Source organism: Amphiprion ocellaris, chromosome 22, assembly GCF_022539595.1.
Source record: "Amphiprion ocellaris isolate individual 3 ecotype Okinawa chromosome 22, ASM2253959v1, whole genome shotgun sequence".
Taxonomy (NCBI): domain Eukaryota; kingdom Metazoa; phylum Chordata; class Actinopteri; family Pomacentridae; genus Amphiprion; species Amphiprion ocellaris.
The window spans coordinates 13,237,365-13,257,779 of record NC_072787.1 but is presented as its reverse complement, the minus strand read 5'-3'; the positions used below and the strand labels follow the sequence as shown (position 1 = coordinate 13,257,779).

The window sequence follows — 20,415 nt, the reverse complement described above, 5'->3', positions numbered from 1 at the left end:
TCATACTTGTCACAAGCAAGTGTCGAATATCATGAATTTTAATCTGACAGAAACCATACGCTCTCTTTGGTCAGTTGAATTCAATATAGAAATATTTCTTGAAACCCATAAGGAGAACAATTCTTTCATATTGAATACTTTCTCCTTCTGCCAGCATCAATTACAGCAAATGTTTGTTCTGGCGAATCGGAAGCAGGGGTATCTCTCCAGCTCCATCGATAAACAAAGACCAGAACAACACGGATATCTCACAATGAAAACAGGAAGCTCAATACAAGCGCTGCAGCCTTTTTAGAAAAACATAGATTTTCCTCCAGCTCTCCTGACAGATGCTGAAGTTAAAGTGTTTGTGCACAGCTGGGACGCTGGAGAGCAGACTGACTGTGGCTCTCAGTGTGAATCCGTGTGCTTGCAGGGCTGCTGTCGATGTCACATCAAAGAGCTGAGTTGACATTCTTGGGTCATTGAAGGCAGACTGACAACTGCTGAGACAAAGTGAAAGTGTCTCTTTTTAATGATACAACACAGTCAAAGAGGAGTTGGTGGAACTTCTGCCTGCACTCATGCAGGAAGACTGGTGGAAGAATTCTCCACAGCTTTGAAACTAAATCAAACCTTCAGCCATCCATTAGAAATTACAGGCAGGAATCCGCAACAGGATTTATGGATAAATAAAATTGTCATCCTTTGCTGGAAATCTGACAAAGATGCTCAGATTTTCTGAGCTATTCCTGGCAATTTTCATTTTGTAGTTGAACTAAAAAAAAAAACTGCCTCGCTTATTCCCATTCCTCAGCAGCACACAAACAGGTATCTATGCAAAACCGAATCCTCTAAAGTTTTGTCATGAGGGACAACACTTGCTGTTTACTCCTAAAATTACCACTGTTGTTTCAACTGCAGTCACATTATTCACAGAGCTAAGCCAAATGAATTGGACATACTGTCACTTGCCTAATTAAGGCACCATCCTCGCAGCGCTCATGGAGGGAAGAGTAGGGGAGGTTCCAGTTACTCTCCTCATCAACACTACTTGTACTTTCTGCACCACGGAGCCAAATGTTAAGCAGTTTTTTTTCGTTTCAAAATCTCTGAGCTCATTGACATAAAGTGCATCTCCCTACTTGGTACACTCAACACTTCCATAATAACAGTCATTATCTTCAGCACACATCTTTCTGCTTCATTTAAGCCATTCTTAACAAGGGGCATCTATCATGGAGGTGCTACTATTCCACGGTCACACTGACCTCCACAGCACTCTGATTTATTCTTGACCGTCTTCTCAGCTCCGTCTTTCACTCTCGCTGCAGGACAAATCTGCCCCGTGAACCTTTTTAATTACGACGACGTAATTTAAAACTTCATCAGTCCTGGGTGGTCTCTGGACAGGGTGACACAAGCAGCCGGCAGCCTTTCAATCCACACTAGGGTAGTTTTTAAATAGAGATAAGGGTATATTAACAGGGTAGGTAAATAAGGATGGTGCTCAAAGTGTACTTCATGCTTCTACACTTAATCACTAATAATAATGACCACAGTCTTGTCACTTTGATTAAACTTTCTTTCTTCTTAGTTTTGTACGCAGGTTTTGGCCATTTCTCAGAAAAAAAAAAATTGGAAGTCTTGCCTCAAATGGAGGCTATTGATCATGTGTGTGTGCGCAAGTGAGTGTGAGATGAGATTGGTGATGCTGTTAGGCGAACACGGCATCATTATTTTGATTTTGTCCTCCTCTGTTCCTGTGACTTGGCGAAGCAGCAGGACACTGAGAGATGAGGATGTAGAGGTGCAGCCAGCTGCACCTGGACAAACACAAGGACAGCTCTACCTTTCAACAACACTGTATTAAACCAATTATTCATTATCAGGAATTGTTTTCTGCGACAGTAAATGTTTTGTTTACTCGGCTCAAAAACGTTGCAAATGCAGTGTCATCTACGGCTCAGGCAGCAGAGATTGTAAACATGTTTTTCGCTCCCCTCCCTACAAGAGGATAAATAAAAAGACTGCTGTTAGAAGATTTAATTCTGAGAAGCCCCTCTCTGGGGCTCTGTGCAGCGCTAAGAAGCCTGTTGCGAAAAGGCTTCAATTAGCATCTTCATATTCTGACCAAAGTCACCTTCAACAATCAAATTATCTCTAAATTTAAATAAAACAATCACTCCCAATCAATCAGAGTTCATTAGCTCCTAAATAATTCCCACTGCATCTTAAATATGCCAAGAAAGCTCTCAGTCACCCCTCCCTTCATTCACACACTTCAAATGCATGTGTGTAAGGTCATCTGCAAACACACTTGTGTGTGGACAATGAAGAAAAAAAAAAGAAACAACAGTATACCGTGAAATGTCTTTTCATTGTTGATCACAGAAAGCACAGATGCTGGTGTTTGGAGAGATTTTACTCTGTTTTGCAGAACCTAAAAAAGTTGGGAGTTCATTGTCTCCAAAGTGGCAGTCTGCTGGGTTTGTGGAGGCAGACGGAAACCAAGTCAGTCAGATAAATTGCTCTGGTCAAGGCTGTGTGTTATCACTGAGATTCTCACCCTCTGAGCTTGATTTTTAGCACACTGTAATGTTAACTCACTGAAAGTTGTCTCGATCTCCATGAACTTAAATGATACAATTGTCATACAGTTGTTTATTAAGACTACTTACGTTAAAACCTGCTTTCATAAGCCATAAATGTGACAAAAAGGAAACTAAAGCTGCAGTATTCTGGTTAGAAAAATAATGATATCGGTCAATTTTAGAACTGAGGTACTTTTTCAAAATGGTAATTATACAAAATAATGGAAGAATTTTGACTGATTATGACTTCAGAGGCAAACTGTGGTGCATTTAGTAGGCAGTATTGGTTTGGCATATTCCAAAAAAACCTAACTTGTGAAAAAACACATTTCTTTTCTCCTTGAATGGAAAATAAACAATTTCCTGCATGTGTGTTGTTTAAGAACTACAGATTGCACTGTGTTGTTTCCATCTAGGTTGGAGCTCAGTCTCATCAAAATCACTCCATCACAGCCGATGGAAGTAAATGCCTTTCCCCGAGAAAGGACAAATAGAGAAAGCTTGTCTATACTAAAAGCATTTTCACACTGCGGGACCAATCTCCAGCACTACTGCCCTGACCAAGGTCATTTCTGTTCAAACAGCAAAGCCAAAGATGATGTAGTGAACCGATATCCCCGGGTCAGTGAGGTACATTCCATCTTGGTAGCGTTGGGTGCTGTAAACTACCTCCAGGCTTCAGGAGCTACAATTTTATGGTTCTAGAGGTTATAGCTGAGCATGCTGAGTTCATTTTTTTCCCCTTAAGACGTAAGAAAGCCCAGCGGATGTTGCAAAATGCCCTTGTCTCGTCATCCACAGTCAACCCCAGATGTCCTGTAAGTAGCGTTTCTCCTCTCTAAGCCCTGCCAGTCTCTTCATGGCCTCCAGTTGGTCCACCTGAAGCTCTGTCTTAATCATCTCCAACAGGGTCTCATTCACATCTTTAGCCATGTTCTTTGCATCTCTGGAGAAGGAAATCACATCCATATATTAGAAAAAAAAGACATAATGAATTGACAGACAGACTTTTTTAACAATTCTGTATGTCTTCACACTGTGGCAAGCCAATATTTTATAAAAACCAGCAAGTGCTGCCAGTCCTGGAGTGTATCCTGGAAGGAAATGGCTGAAATCTCTATCTAGCTGTTGCAGCATACTAGGGGAGATTCATCATTCAGCAGTGATATTTTCTGACTCTGAAGAATTCACACAGTTCTGATGTTTCAAAAGTCATTTACTCTCAGGTGAGGAAAACAGCCTGGCAGTGATAAACACTAGAAAAAGAATGTGAAACATAGCTATACAATACTGACATGATTTGGTATGCTATGTGCCTATGCGTGTTTTGCTTTTGTCTTTGTACTGTCAGATACAATGTGTTGTAATATAGAAACGGGGGAAAGGGGAGTGATACAACCGGAATACAATATTGCATCACAGTGAAGCGACAGTAGCCAAGGAATCAGAGAAGTGATGTATGAAGAATGGTCCCTGTGATTGTGTTCAGATTTTAACAAAACTTGATATAAGAAAGCCACTTCAGCACCGATAGAAAACAAAACAAAAAAAAAAATCTATTATATTTTCATGTCATACACATTTATCACCAAAAACTATTGGCTGTTCCTGTAGTGAACTTTGTTTGTCCCATCTGGGAGCCAATGACAATGAGCCCAAAATTACAGCCAGAGTCAAAAAGCACCCATATCTCCCCATCATCATCATCATCACCATGCTGAGGTACAATCACAGAATCTGGACTGTTACGTTACACTTTTTGGTTGAGATTTGGTGAAAGTAGTCCTTATTCAACTGTAGACTTCTCTAGATAATAATTGCATGTGAAAAGTTTCCGTCTATTTTTAAACCTCGCTCCAAGTTTTAATATTCCTATTTATTGTTCATTCAGGAAACTCTTCTATTCTGATACATCTGGATTTGACTGCTGCCTTTAACACTGTTGATCACAGTGTTGGCAGCAGTCAATAGTTTGGATCACTGAACATCACTTCTCAGACGGTGTATAGTGTGTAGACATCAAAGGTCATATCATGGTTTCACTGAGGCGACCATTCTTCAACTGCAGCCCTGTTTACTTGTGGGGTCCCGCAAGGCTCCATTTTAGGCCTAATTTTATTTTCATTGTATATGTTGCCCTTGTGGTCCATATCTAAGAAACAACAGATTTATTTTCATTGTTTTGCAGATGACATACGATTCTATCTGACTGTACAAATGAAACGTAAGGACTCAGTGCAGACCTGCTGAACTACCTCGAAAATACTAAACTTGGATGGATTTACACCTTTGTAATCTTAACGAAAACAAAACAAAGATTATTATGTTTGGTCGACCGTGATTATTGGATGACCCTGACAGTACTCGGGCTTCATTGACATCATACAATTGATCATTTTTGAAAAACCTTGGAGTGATCCTCAACAGCACCTTCACATTTGATAGACAGATCAGCTCAATGGTCAAAACAAGCTTTTTTCAATTAGAACCTTTGTCAAGGTGAAGGCCTATCTCTATCCCTGAAGACTTTGAAAAATGTACTCATGCCTTTATTACTATGCGGTTAGACCATTGTAATTCTTTATATGTGGGAGTAGAGCAGTCATCTCTTCGGAGTCTGCAGCTGGTACAAAATGTTATTGCTCATCTTTCAACAGGAAAAAAGGCAGGATCACATAACACCAGAATTGGCCACCCCTTCACTGAGTTCCTGTCTGTTTCACGATTGATTTTTAGATTTTATTATTGTTTTGAACATTTTAAATGGATTGGCTGGACCTTATTTAGTAGAACTCTTACCCCAGAGCACTGAGGTTGACCAACCAGATGCTCTTGGACGTCGAGACACAAAAACAGCGGTGATGGAGCCTTTGCAGTGGCCACTCCTAATTTCTTATATGTGTACCTTTCCGTATGAGAACTATACAGACTTTACAAAGTTTTAAATTTTATCTAAAAATCAAATTCTTGTCTTTGGCATTGGATTTAAATAGTTTTTTTATATGACTTTATTCCATATTGTGTTGTATCTTTTATTCTTGACTATTTCATTGCCTATTTATTCAGACTTCTCTTTCAGTGACAGTGTTTTATAGTCTACTATTTTATTTGCACAAAACTTTGGTTCAACTCTTGTTGCTTTTAAATGTGATTTATTAATAAATTTGACTTGACTTTGACCTAACTACTTTCGCAGTATGTTCTGTGGATGAAAGAGGGAGGTTCATTGAAGCCATTCTTGGTAATCTTATTGTCGACTACTCTACTAAAGCATTATTCTGTTTCAAACACTGATCACACCCGATAATACTGGATCATCTTCTGTGACTTAAAAGTCTGTTCTGAATTTTGCAAAAATGATGCAAAGCCTGCAAGTTAGTTTAGGTCAGCCAAAAGGTCAGTGCCGTGCATATTCTCCATTTACCTAATAATAATTCAGTACATAGCCTTAATTAGTAAAAAGCATTGTTATGACATGTTATCTACATTCAGATAGTTTAAGTTGATACAATGGTCACATTTTGAATAGTGGGCAATGCACATATTTTGTTTTCATTTCTGTTCTTCTGCTTTTATGTGGTACAATACAGTTAAATTGTTGCCGTTTAAAACAGGGCATTACGCCAGAATGTGGTTTTGTTGTGCATGAGCTGAATGTTTTTGGACAAGGCACTTATGAGGTGCATAGAAGTCTGTGAAGGTTTGGATCAATACAAGATTTGTGGTATGTAATGGATATAGTGTTTTAAGTAGAAGTAGGGCATTGAGTTTGTAATGGAACAGACTGACATAAAAGTTTGGACCGCCTGCTGTGATGCTGGAATTTACCGTCAAATAAACTCAAGTTCAAGTGTAGGTACTTCGGGTTTTCACAATAACGAGATAAGATCGGAAATTAGGGTAAAATTGCAACTATAATAAGGGAAAACTTCTGATAAGGTAAGACCCTGCAGGGATAACTTTATCTGAAAAGACTGCCTTTATGTCAGGTATTCAAACCAATATTCAGAATATATTTTGTGAATCGATGCTCAAGCTCTTTCCTTGAGTTCTCTTAGATGCTTTGTTAGTACTGTATATGCTGCGCGTAAATTTATTTTTATTCAGCTGTATTAACTACAGTGCTCTACCATTTCTGCCTCTCTTGTGAAAGAGATAATATATTTCAATAGACTCTCAGGTTAATATATGATCAAATACTAAATTTCTGTCAAATCGCGAACAAAGAAAGGAATCTACACTGATTTACAAGACAAGGCGAACTGACAAAAGTAGGCAATATATATTAAGATTGCCAGAGTGCAGAGAAGAGCTGCGAGTGAGTTGCTTTGCAGTCGTTTCACACTCACAGCAGACACACTGAACTATAAGTGCAGCTGGAACATGACACAGCCATGCCAGGTGGGTAAAATGTAAAACACAGTAGAAAAGTGCACTCAGGGTGAATTAAGGTTAAAACAAAATCAGTGTCAGTCTTACCCGCAGACATACAGGTAACCGTTCTGTCTGAGCAGGATGTCAGTGACGTGCTGGCTATTAAGCAGCAGATTGTGTTGGACGTATCTGGGTTGTGCTGCAGCGGACTCCTCATCTTCCCTGTCATCTCTGGAGAAACACACCTTGAGGTGGCTCAGGGTACCGCTGGACACAAAACCCTCGAGTTCCTCTCTGGGACAAGGAAAATTGTATATAGAAGTTATTGGGGTTATTCATATGCTCTTGTTAGGTTGTGCCTAATTTGCAGAAATGAGTCTTTCCAAAGGTAGAATCAGTAGACCTGAGTTTCATTTACCGATGACCTAAAGTCTGTGAATGAGACACCAACTCTGTGAGAAGGCACCTGTTAATGGTTTTATGGGGAAAAAGGATGAATTTTATTGCAAGCAAAATATTAAATATAGAAGCTGCTGCTGCTAATACCGAGCATTTAACGTCATTTTCACACTGACTGTTTATCCTTTCACATCCAACACTCCCTTAAGATATTTAGCAACCACCTTGCAAGACATGCAACCCCCTCAAAACATTTCCTCCCAACAAAAAAACCTGTCAGGCTCGATAAAACAGAACACTGATGGGCAAAAGGTCTGAGTGAAACTGTGCCAGACAACCAATTTATCTTGTTTAACAAGAGAACTGCAAAAAAAATATAGATTTCATAAGCAAGGTCGAGTCACTGTTATAAGCATCTTTTTACAATCAATCCTCCCTGCCTTGCAGTTAGGTGTAACCTTGCTCCCTATGGGTGCTTTGCTTGCCAGCTGCTCCTTCTTCTGCCTCAGTGTTTTTACAGGGCCTGGGGTGCTATTGGAAGGGAAGGAATGAGGAAGGTAGTGAGGGAATAAGGTTTACTGTGGCTCACAGAGTCTTGTTTAAAGTTAAGCAGTTGGAATGAGCAGGAACACACACGGACACAACTAAACACGCACGCTCATAACAAGCCGTGACTCTAGGATCACGGGTGAAGGTCTTCGCCTCGGGGGTCTGTGTTTTGCTGTAACCTCTGGACTAAAATAACACATTTTTTGCAGACACTGCAGAGTGAATACTAAAGCGGAAGAAAAACACTGTTCTTTGTTCTATCTGAAGTGTCCAGAATTTTTGCTTCTCCTGCAATGTTTACAAGCTAACATTTGATTGAAGGCAGTCATTAAGAGACATCTCATTCTTTTGACCAAGATGTGTGATTAAAATGTCGGTGTGAGCACAAGAGCAACAACATGAATAACAACAAGAAGGATTGCAGTGTTGTTTGTTTGACATCTGAAAATAAATCATGATAGATTGATAACCGTGCGAGCAGAAACTGGCGGATGACAAAGGACAGTTGACTTGACTGAAACACGCAGCAGACAGGGGTTTATGAGAGCCAAAAATCTGCCAGACTCGGTTGGTGAGTTTATGCACACAACAGCCTGTAGCAATGTCCCGCACCCTAACATGAACCCAGCAGGCCTTCCAGTCATGTTTTCCCTACAGTATGAAATCACATGCCATAAAGAGGCCGGGAAATCAAAGCAAGGGGGAGAGGATAAGTGCAGCAGAGGGGAGAGAGGAGGACAAGTTTGATGCGACAAGCAGGCAGACTGGCATCAATCTCTCACGAGGATGTTAAGTGCTGCGGCTGATTGAGGCACATCGCGAGCCTTGTTTGTTTTTTGGTATTCAGATCACGATTGGAGAGTTGGTTACATCCTGCCTTGACATTTTGTAATATTTACACATATAAAAAGCAGTTTATGCTATATTTATGCAAGTTCGGATCTTATCCTCCTACTTACAATTTCAGCTCAACTTTCCTTTAAATATCTGGGACATTGAAAAATACAACAAAGTATGCTAAGCAGGTTTCTGCATGCCAAGGCAATGCCACACATCACATTGCACATCCTTTAAGAGAAATCCAACAGAGATGAATGCAGGCAGCCAGTTCTACTGCAGGTATGTTGTTCTCATTCTGCTAACCTATTTAAATTGAGTGCAACTCTTCATGGGTGGCTCATAAAATACAGACTAATCATTTTGGTCAACTCTGTGGGGGTATTCATCAGAGAGGCCCACACTGTGAACAAACACTGCCTACTACCTGGCTGTGAGTTAGTATTTAAATAAGGGATAGAGGAAACAAAGAGGAACAAACAACATTCTCTGTGATCTGTTTTTGCGTGATTAAAGATGCTAATCCATTCACACTATTTAATCCTGCAAAAGAACTCGATCAGCGCACCGACGTTGAGTGCACGCTCGCTGCTGATACTAGAAAGAGCTGATCAATTAGCATGTAGTCAGGAGAGAGTAAAGCCAAAACAAACTAATCAGAGCAGCGATCTCCTCAAAGGCTGACGTCAGTTTACATAGAGAAAAACAGACCCCTGATACTTTCTAAAGATGGATGGAAATTTGAGTAGATGATTGGTAACAAATTGTTATTATGACAGAAATTATATCACTGGTCAACATTCATTTTTATGGTCATTATGTACATTTCTGCTGGACATACATCCGCGAGAAAACAGCACCTCCACTTGGATCCAGACAAGAATAAAAATTTGTGTCACTGCTGAGAGCTAAATCCTTAAATCTACTGTTAATAAACAGCAGGGCAGTGATTCAACAGAACTTTACTGAATCTTAAACCATTAGCAAGCCCTGAATCTATTTAGGTTTGACTTTTAACAACAGCAGTACAAGCTGTGGACACAGTTGACATTTAAAGTTGTATTAGAATACAATTGCTTTGTTATACATTCAGCAGACATGGAGCAAAATTAGCATTCATTTGGAGCCATGCCTCTGTCCAGCTGACAAATTAAAGTCCCATATTGTCTCTACTTTTAGCTCTGTTTGGTCTTCGTCAGCATTTGTGGAAAACATTTAGCGCTTTAACTGCTAAATGCTCCACCAACAGCTCGTTGCAACTTTATCTGTGTGCTTTCTGGTGCTGAGCAAGAACTGTGCAATGGGTTTAATAAAGTTGTTTTTTTAAAGATAACAGCATGTTCCTGTTGGAAACAAGTTGATGAGAGTGAACCAAAGCAATAAAGTTGGGGTCTGTAAACCAAAACAATGACTTGCTCCATAGAACTGAGGGAAACTGAAGAGTTGGGCGATGATTCTTAAAGAGTTTATCTCTATGAGCAGCATTACACAGCCAATAGATCCATTGTTTATGTAAAAATATCTGTTAGCGCATTTGTGATTTGGTTACATGTAATGTTCAATATTCCTCTTTGCAAATCAACAGAAGATGAGAGATTTATCAGCTTCTGAGCTAAACCGATCTTGATATTTTACCAACCTGGTATCAAACTGATAATGGAAATCGGCATAATGCCATAATAAAAAGTCTACACAACGTCCCGCCTTGAGTCATAATTATATGGCAACACAAGATGCTGCTATTCTTGCCTGTTATTACTCACAGCAGCAGAGCGTGTGCCCTTCGCTAAAACAGCAGCCTCACGTGTCCATTTTCTTCCCATACATCTTACAACATATCCTTGAGCTGAGTGCCTAATATACAATGTCCACGGTGCTTGCGTAAAGTATTGAAAAACGAACACCCACATCTGCAATGTTCATAATGAAACTGCAGTGACAAGGTCAAAAAGGATGTGGGTATGACGAGCAGCATATCTTACTCACAGAAGGTTAAGAAAAGTATGTATAGAGTAGTATATGGCAACCAGCCACAGAATTAAAACCAATGCAAGCTGAAGTGAATAACATTAATTGTCTCGTTAGAGTCGCCCAAGGAAGGAGAACTGGTGAACCAGCGACAGAGTCATGGGGACATAAGCCTCACTGTCGATCACATGTTGTTTAAAGTCCATGTGATCCAGTGACACTGAAGAACTACTGTGGCGCTGACTACTGAAAACCTTAGTGCAGCTTATAATTTAAAGCTTCTGAATACATAATGTTATAGCGGTGCGTAAACACAGACAAGTGCTCATGCTAACCACTGCCCACCACCATAAGTGATTACAATAGGCACATGAGAGTCAGGAATGGAACATGGAGAAATAGATGACAGTGGCATGGTCTGACAAATCTTTATTTTTTTTAGCATCACATGGATTGTTGGGTGTCTCTGAATCGTTTACCTGGGGAAGAGGGTGGCAGCAGGATGCACAGGCAGTGTGATTCTCTGGGCAATGTTCTGCTAGGAATATTTGGGTCCTGGGATTCGTATGGATGTTACTTTACACCTATACATGCACACCCCTTCATGACAACATTATTTCCTGATGGCTTTGGCATCTTTCAGCAGGATGATGCTCCCTAGCACAATGCAACAGATTGTTCAGGAATGGTTTGAGGATCATTATGGCCTCGAAATTCACCAGATTTCAATCATGTTAAGCGGTGCTGGAAAACCAAGTCCCATCTATGGAGGCTCTGCCTTGCAGTTGGCAGGTCTTAAAGGATCTGCTGCTAATGTCTTGGTGCCTGACTGCACAGGACACCTTTAGAGTTCTTTCTTAGTAAATGCCTGAAAGGGTTTGAGCTGTTTTTGCTAGCACAAGAAGGACCTACACAATATTCGGCAGGTGGTTTTAAAGGTTTGGCTGACCTGTGTATGAGTGCACAGAGCCTGAATAACCGCTGAACTGAAAAGGAGAAACACAGCTCACCTGAACAGGTAGTCTCGGTCTCTGTGGCGACAACCAAAGAACAGCCAGGTCTCGCCAAACACGCCCTCAGGGTTCTTCTGCCTCTCCTCCGCTCTGAAAGTCAAACAACGGATGTTAGCAGTCAATCAATACAAACAGACAACCAGACCAGATGGAGGAGAGCGAGTCCTTCCTCGCAGCAGAGGTTAAAGAAGAGAAGTGACACTATTAAGCACTGTCTGCACCAACGGTACACTGAGTGCCGCAATTGCCTAATGCACGGAAACGACCGTGCATGCAGAAGGAAGGACATTGTATGTATTATTAAATTTCACCCAAACAGAAGGATAGATCCCATCAACTATATGAACAGTAGCTGAAAATGAAACTAGGGCTCAGTGTGCGTGTGTGTTACTCACATGCCTATGTGTGTCCAACTGTTATTCAGTGCAAAAAAACTACTCCTGAAAAAGTGATTTCTCTTGTGGCTTTGGAGTTTGGCAAACCTCCCAGAATCCTTTGCAGGCAACTGCAACGCAGCGGCACAAAGCGGCTCTGAGGATGCTGTTATCTGTGCCAGACACCTGCTGCAAAGGTGACAGCTCTTTCCCAGATAACAACAGTTGACCCCCAACCTTTCATGATGCCATCAGTCAGTTGACTGTCTAAAGAGGCCGGCATTATCTGTTGCCCATGTCGTTGGAGGGCGAGGAGGCAGAAGTGACCAACCACGACGAGGGGCTGAGAAATACCACAGAGAAGCACTGAGAGTGGGCCCTTTGTGCTGTGCTGCTGCACTCTGAGGATAAGGTGCCGCATCTTCTATACCCCGCTGTGTTTTCCAGCCATCACAAAATTAAAATGGCAGCCAACTCCTGAGATTAATGGAGTCATATAGTGCTTAAAAATTAGGCCTTAATGCACTAATTTGGTGCTGAAGTAATTTGTTGATTAAATGAATAGTCTGAGTGACAAAAAATTAATTGCCAAAGAAAGACCCCCTCCAGGCGTGTTTTGAAACAGGAAAGATGGATTCCACAAAGAAGTTAAATTACTCTCTCTATACATGTGATTATTTCATATTTCAAATGTTCAACCACTGGACACAAGATGGCTACTACTTAACAGCAAGTCTGCTGTGAGTTTACATGCACTGGGGGCTGCATGTTTCCACTTGGCTACAACAAGCTTCCAACCATCATTTAAGGTGAGCACGGAAATATATATTTTTTCTTTTAGAAGATGAATGTGAAAACAGCCTTCTAGCACCAAACTTTGCACACGTGAAGCCAAGCCATTTCAACAAAGTAACAAGAAAAACACATTTCTGCAAGAAGGGAGACTTTGTCAGCAGTTTTAAAACTGCAGGTTGGCTCCTTCAGAGGACACAGGCGATCCAGGAGGGGCAAAAACATAGAGTGGAATTACACTTGAATGAATGTGTTTCATGTGGGAGCAATAAATAAACAAGACTGCTTTGCTAGAGTACAGTTATTAAGATTTAGGTAACCAAGACTGTGTTTAGACAGCATGACGTATATCGACAAGATGGAAAAATCTGAGACAAGATAGACAAGATGAAACAGGTGGTGACCATCAAACAAAAGCAGACGTGCCAGTCTAAGAACAAGCACAGCAGCAGAAATAACTGAGGATCCCAACAACAGCTGAAAGATATGGAAAAAGGATTTTCCAACTATACCCCAAAACAATGGAACACAGTACAAACAGATGTCAGAGGAGGCAAATCACTTAACATTTTTAAAAGAAAGCTAAAAGCTTATCTCTTCACTTGAGCCTTCACCTAGCTATGGCATCCATAAAACTCTTTCTCAAAGTTTACTTTGCACTTGTGCACTGCTGCACCTCTTTTAAAATGTTGTATTGATTTTATGCATTCATTTAATTTATTATTCAGTGGGTTTTATCTTCTATCCTATGTTATACATCCAATTTCAATTGTAACAGTTTTTTTTAATTTTTTTTAATCCGAGTTGGGTTTTATTGTCAATCCTATGCTAACATTATTTAAGGCACTTAATTTATGCGTTTGTTCTATGTATATTTTGATGTAAAGTACTGTAATGTTTTTATATAAGAACTTTGAAATGTATTTCTTGTATGAATGGTGCAATACAAACATTACATTATTAATACTATTGTTATTATTGCCTGACTTAGATCATTAAAATGTTGTTATAAATTGATAGAATTGGGGCATGACACTGTGAGCAAGTCATTTGTTGAAAAAATATTTGAAATAACTGCTGTTTTCAGCTTCACAAATGTGAGTCGCTCTTGCTGTCTTCTGTTTTTTGTCAGTGTAACCTTCAGGTTTTGGATTCTTGCTAGGACTAAACAATCAATGTGAAGATGTCACTTTGGGTTCTGCACAATTTTTCCTATTTTCTGACAATCTCATGAAAGGTGTTTTCTGACTAAAGGATTAAAGGATTTATAAAATTTTTAAAAATAATGAACAAACTCATCAATTGCTAGTTGAAGCTCAACATTAATTAGCTTTAGGGAAAAACCAAATCAATAGAAAAGTGTGTCTGCGAATATTAAAACAAAGCGCTGTTCTCATTAATTTCATGCAAAGTTGACCTGTTGGTAAAAATGCTTTAGAAAAGAAGTTTGTTTGAACTTTATATCTGTGAATGAGGCCTGGTAACAGAGCTGTCTGACTGACTTGATCTGAACGCTCAGATCCCATCCATTAGCATCCTGGACGAGATTCTTCTGATCTGCAAAGAGCCTCAAGTAACTCATTTTAGTGGGCTCGTCTCTCTCCTCTCGCTGCTTGCCCTAAAGGGATCAATACCAATATGAAAAACCTGGATTCCATTCTGAGTAGACCACACTGGCGCCTTTCCCTGAATACAAATCACATCACAAACCCACACTATAGCAGCGTGCAATACAATCCCAGGGGGGAGGCAGCATCCACAGAGCACTCCGTTTGGGGTCGAAATCAGAGGCGGTTGCCTTTCAGCGCCATTCAGATGATCAGCGGGTGGGTGAAACTGCAAGGGAAGCCGAGGTTAAGACTTGGTAAACATGACAATTATCTCATATCTTTCATTTTCGTCTTTGCACCTCCATGCAAATCGTGCTGAGTGGTTTTCAACAAGAACAACAAAAAAAATCTAAATACAACAACAGCTCAAGGCTTAATCACTGAAATTACATTGCAGAATTACACCCATGTACATTCAACGCGCTGAATACTGAATGTTTTCGTAATACAGAAGCTAGATACTGACTAATTGTAGTCAGCTGTCTGGTTAGACTGATAAATGAAAGCTAAATATTTGTTTACACAAACCTTAATACAAAATGTCATTTTGAATGTGCCAAGTATGCCCACTGGCATACCTAAGCGTTGAACTGAGCAAACTGACTTTTTTTTTTACCTCCAAAAGAAAAGCTTGTTAGAGCTGCTAAGAAGATTAAGGCTAACCACTCAGTTAAAATACAATATTTGTTTAACCGTCACTGCTTCCAGCTACACAGAAAGACACTGAAAATCACATTCTCCATAAAATCCCTCCACGCAAACCACAGCAATCAATACCAGACTACTGGAGGGCCTTATTAAAATCTCCTGGTACCACCGAGTGAGCCTCTGACCTTTAGAGACTCTTCGTCCACTTGTTACCAGTACTACAAATGCGTACAAAGTACTTTTGAAAACAGCCATTGATTAACAGTGGGAGTGGACGAGGGGAGAGGTAGGAAGATCGAAGTGTCCCCATGTTGCTTTGTTGCTAACAGGACCCTTCTCAGGCGTCGAGGAAGATACGGCGTCCCGTTGACAAACTGGTGATTGTTATCTCTTATCAGAGTGCAGAGTCAGCCGGCAAGGCGTTGTTTAGAATCTTAAGTCAGATTCTGCACAATGCTGCACGCTATGACAGGTTTATACAATCCTCCAGCACAATACGAAGCCGGCAGGGGAGAGGATGAGAAACACAAAGAGGGGAGAGGGGACTGAGGAGACAGTCATGCTGATGAATTGATTCACACGAGTTTATGTAGTAACAATGAAGAGCTTGTTGAAATAAAAAGAAAAAAAAATGTAATAAAAAGAAATTTAAAAAATGAAAACAAGGCGACATTGAACTTCCAAGGATGCATTTGATGCAGCTGTTGTTGCTGGGTTATGTAATAAAGCCCTCAAAAATCAATCAAGGTCTGGCTGTTCTGCTTTAATAAAATGTGTATTTTTTATCATATATGTTTGAAAGCAATATTTGGGTTTCGCCGTAAGGATGAAAGTGAGATTGATATGTTCATATTACTCTGTCCCTCTGGCTGAACCTTGATCATTACGAAGAGGAGTTTGACTGCGAGTGCTGTGACCGGGCCAGTCAGAAAACATGTGCTATCTTCAGAGCTCCTCCATCCTAAAGGCACAAACAAAGCCTCACCCTGGATGACCACTCATCCTTTTCCCGAATGTGCTGCAGACAGTCCGCCACTGCCATCGCTTCAGCCGGTGCTGTGCCACCTCTCAGAGCGATCACTCGCAGACGCCACCCGCAACAACAGAGCAGACATCCGGGGGATTTAGAGACAATTGGAGTTGACTGGGGCACAACCTCATTTATACAAAGCCACCCAAGAGTTAGACATGTCAGTCTGACTAAAAAGGCTTACTCCGCTTTCTGACAAGTCATGGTGGCTGTGAGCCTGATTCAACACACAAGCATGAGGCCGGATAGAGAAGCTTCAGTCACATTAAACCATGCTGACAGGTCATCTTCTTACAATCTCGATTTAGCCTTCAATTTGAGAACTTCAGAAAATTAAACTGAATGTCACGTTTTCTCCTAATTGAGAGTACTTTGCAAGCAGTGGCTTACAGCAATGGTTTAACTAGCTGGAGAGACCCACAACCTACTTAGCTAACAGTCAATATCCTCGCACCACCTCTTCGGCAATTACAAGCAATGATTTACTCCAACAACATGACCACCACCTACTGGACTTTTCATTTTCAAATCAATAACGCCCCATGTGCCGCTTTGACTGCCGGCTCTTTATTACAGAAGTCATAAATGTGTGCATGGGAGAGGGTCTAATTTATTCCTGTTGAGCTGAGGGAAGCGTCTGAAATAATCCTTGACGTGATCGAAGCCCTCACTGCTAGATTTATTATGCCTTACGTGGTGTACATGGCGTGGACTTTTATCGGCTTTGAGCGGCGTCTCATTTAATTGTCTCTGCAGATTACTTGAAAATATGCATAGAGGATGTGCACTTAACATCACTTCAGCATTGTGAATATTCATTACAGGGTGCGCAATTTTAGCTGGAATAATCTGTGCCACACTTGGCACCAGTCAGCACACACCCCGATGCTTGACACGAATGTTTCACTGACCTACTTCACTGCTTATCTTGAAACACATAACATTGGCATGGGATCAAGTGCCTTATTACAGGCTCGAGATTCCTCTTGACGGAGAAATTTACAAAATGAGGGATCTCAAAACATACTATACGTCTCTCACTTTATAAAATTGTCACTTGTGATGCAGGATAGTGGCATATTGTATTATCAAAAGGGTCATACCTTTGCTGGAGAAAGCCGATGAATGGAGCGACTCCGGTGCCGGGTCCGACCATCATAAAGGGCACCGACGGGTCAGAGGGAGGCCGAAAGGAGCAGTTGGGTCTCAGACTCACATGGATCTGGAGTCGGAGGACATTAGAAAGCATTTACAACGATGACAGTAATTACAACAATGCTGAGAATCCGCTGTGGGTTTACCAATCTATTCACTGATCTACTTAATATTCTAAGACATGCTAATGAAAACACTCATGAGCTTCAACTGGAATCCATAGTCTGTAGTAAAGTGGATTTTCTTGATTTAACTTCATTTTTGATTAACCACACACAACTGCCCCAAAGTTCCTTCTTTCTTTTAATATTTGACACATTAAAAATGACATTCTAAAGAAGCATAGCACATGTAGTCCACCCTGTCTGACCCCATAACACTAGACACTGAACAGTTTTATGACACTTGAATTCTCTTTTCCATGAGAACCTCTTTAACTGTGATATGTGAGGGGAAATGCGCAGTTTACCTTTCCTGCAATTTTATCAGAAAAACCTAAACAAAGACAAAGTCAGGGAGGAGTAGCAAGATTTTTGCTTTGCCAGAATCAATTTTTTGATGTTGGATTCCAACTGGTACAGCGCCTGAACACTTGCACTCGCAAATACGAGCACTTAGAAATATATCAGCCAAGACCAAGATCACGAATATGCACACTCTACTTTCAGTTTTCTTTTTCCCAGCCTACTCATTACCTTTGGCAGAGCCGGGCTGTTGGAGGATTCAGCCTTCCCAGGGAAAACAGGGCTAGGATTGATGAGGTCAAACAGCCAACCGGTACACAAGCCTCGCCTCCCCACAGGCCGCCCAGTGCATGCTGGGAACTCTACCACGTTGAAGGCAAAATGTAGCTTTCCTGAGTGCGTAAGACAGGAGCTGCAGAGATGGGACCACAGAGGGTTTGATGGGGAGAAAAGGCAGAGACAGAGGGAACATCAGTGTGAGAGAGTTTGTGTGCGAAGCATGCAGACAGACAGTGACAAGCAGCGAGATAAACAGAGATGAAGTGGTAAACAGAGCGAAATACAGGAAGAGGAAGAGGGAGATTCTAGTTGAACAGCAGCTGATCAAAGTAACGGCGATACACATACATCTGATGCAATGTCAATTACAAAATCTGGACATGACATTAAAATGTAGTAAATAATGGTCTATACTCATGTATTTTTTGTTTGATATACACATACAGCCCTGTTATAAGGCCTCAGGTACACTTTAATCAGCATCATTCTTTGTGTTTTAAATAGGTTGTTTAGAATAGATTTAAAATTCAACACATTCAAGTGCATACTAAGCTCACTTGTGGGGACAGAAGCTGGATAAATTTCATTTTAAGCTTATAAACGCCTCGGATGGAAATCAAGTTTTGTACTTTTTTAACATGTCCACATGGTGTTTCTATATGCTAGAAGACACATCATACGCGACACAAGCTGCCAACGCCATGCCTGAGCATTTCAACCTTGAACCTTCAGTGTGTCCATGACTGTCTCAAAAACACGGATTCAGACTTCCAGGGTTCAATATGTAACAAACCTCAAGGATCCATCCTGTCAACCTAAAAGGCGGAACTTTCTGTATCCTGATTTTTCTTGAGAATGATGTGAGGTTTGAATATGTACAGCCGAATTTGTCCAGTATTATAGGTTGCCATTGTGTGGTGTAGACTAGTTTGTCAGCATTTGACATGAGTTGTAGGTGAGCTGGTGTGCTTGAACTGAAGCAAGTGGGGTGAGATTGGTGGAGAAAAAGGTGGGGACTTCATAGATCCACATTTTCAAGAGGAAGCAACCATGAATAGTTATGTCTAAGCTATTTTAAGGCAGGAGGGAGATATTTAAATGGAGAGAATTTCTAAATAAGTAATTTTGATACACAGATACATTTTTATTGGTTTAATCAATAACCAGTGAGGAATTTTAACTCCATCTGTTTCAATGTTTGACTGTTTTTCATGATGTTATCTATCTCAACTGAAGAAATGCCTCACTGCTCTCAGCTGTCTATTTCAACCATTGTTGTTAGCTACATATTTTAACTGTTTGTCTATTATTTTCCAACAGAGAAATAAGATTCATATTACAAATTTACATAACAAAAAATTAAGGTTAATACCCTACAATATGACATACTGTACAAATTGACCAGACTTATTTGAATATTAAGTTCGGTCATGTTACATACTGTATTATATACTATTCAAATTTAACAATGTAATTTAAAAATTCAGGTTAAGCCTACACACTATTTACATTCCTTTAACCTCATTCTTTCAACCACTTACTTATTACATTTAGGTAACTACTGCAGCTACTTTCAGCTACTTATTTGAACAGTTTCATGAACTCTCAATCACACAGTATTACAATTGTGTGGTCTACATCTATTGTAGCCTATACTGAAGATCAACACCAGTTTGCAGTCGCATCTGTTTTATTTTCCTCCCCAACATAAATATGTGCATATGCAAGTCTATTTTAATGGAGTTATAATTTAATTTTATTCAAATTAATTGAGATAGTCCACAATCTTTCCACGCACCCCCTAAAGAATAAAGTTTCTGTTTGTGTTGCTTCAATAAAACCGCCTCTCCCTCCTCTCTGTTCGAGTCTTCACTGCCGGCCGAAGCACTCACACTCTCTCATCCTTCACTCTCCAGTTCCTGTGGGTCACTGGAGACCTCTATTGACCACAGCATCAATAATGCAGGTCTCTAATGTGTCTGCACCATCTGATAAACTGCAGCCACACTCTCTCCTGTCCGTTCCCAATCGCTCTGAACAAACACACACACACGCACACGCACACACAAGCGGCTAAGTGAGGGACTAATGAGAGGCGCGGACAAGTTTTGACATTGCGTTAGATGGTGCTGTTCCACATGAGCTTTAAAGCAAACCTAATGGCCACTAGCTTAAAGGGAAGAGCAAATCAATGACTAGCTAAGTGAGGAAAAATAAAGGAACACTTGGCCTATTTAAACTAAGCACAGCTAGCTAAAGGCTATACAATATTTACAATCCTTTCATTGGTGCAGTTTCCTCTCGCCACTGGGCTTATTAAAAAATTGTATCTACAAATAACCATCCCAAC

The 20,415-nt window shown here is 40.5% G+C and overlaps 1 protein-coding gene across 4 annotated transcripts in view; it reads right to left on the bottom strand.

Annotated features, from left to right (window-relative positions):
• Positions 1-491: 491 nt before the first annotated feature.
• mtrr (5-methyltetrahydrofolate-homocysteine methyltransferase reductase) overlaps positions 492-20,415 on the bottom strand; it is a 30,986-nt gene continuing 11,062 nt past the window's right edge. For 2 of the 4 annotated variants that reach the window (XM_055007259.1, XM_055007258.1), the window contains exons 11-16: positions 18,018-18,198; positions 17,271-17,389; positions 11,711-11,803; positions 7,380-7,413; positions 7,053-7,243; positions 492-3,519 (exon numbers count right to left, since the gene is read on the bottom strand). In XM_055007259.1, the coding sequence (XP_054863234.1) occupies positions 3,375-3,519; positions 7,053-7,243; positions 7,380-7,413; positions 11,711-11,803; positions 17,271-17,389; positions 18,018-18,198 (763 nt within the window). In that variant the 3' untranslated portion in view covers positions 492-3,374. The remainder of the gene's footprint in view (positions 3,520-7,052; positions 7,244-7,379; positions 7,414-11,710; positions 11,804-17,270; positions 17,390-18,017; positions 18,199-20,415) is intronic. The other 2 variants (XM_023289007.3, XM_055007260.1) reach the window with 2 other exon arrangements.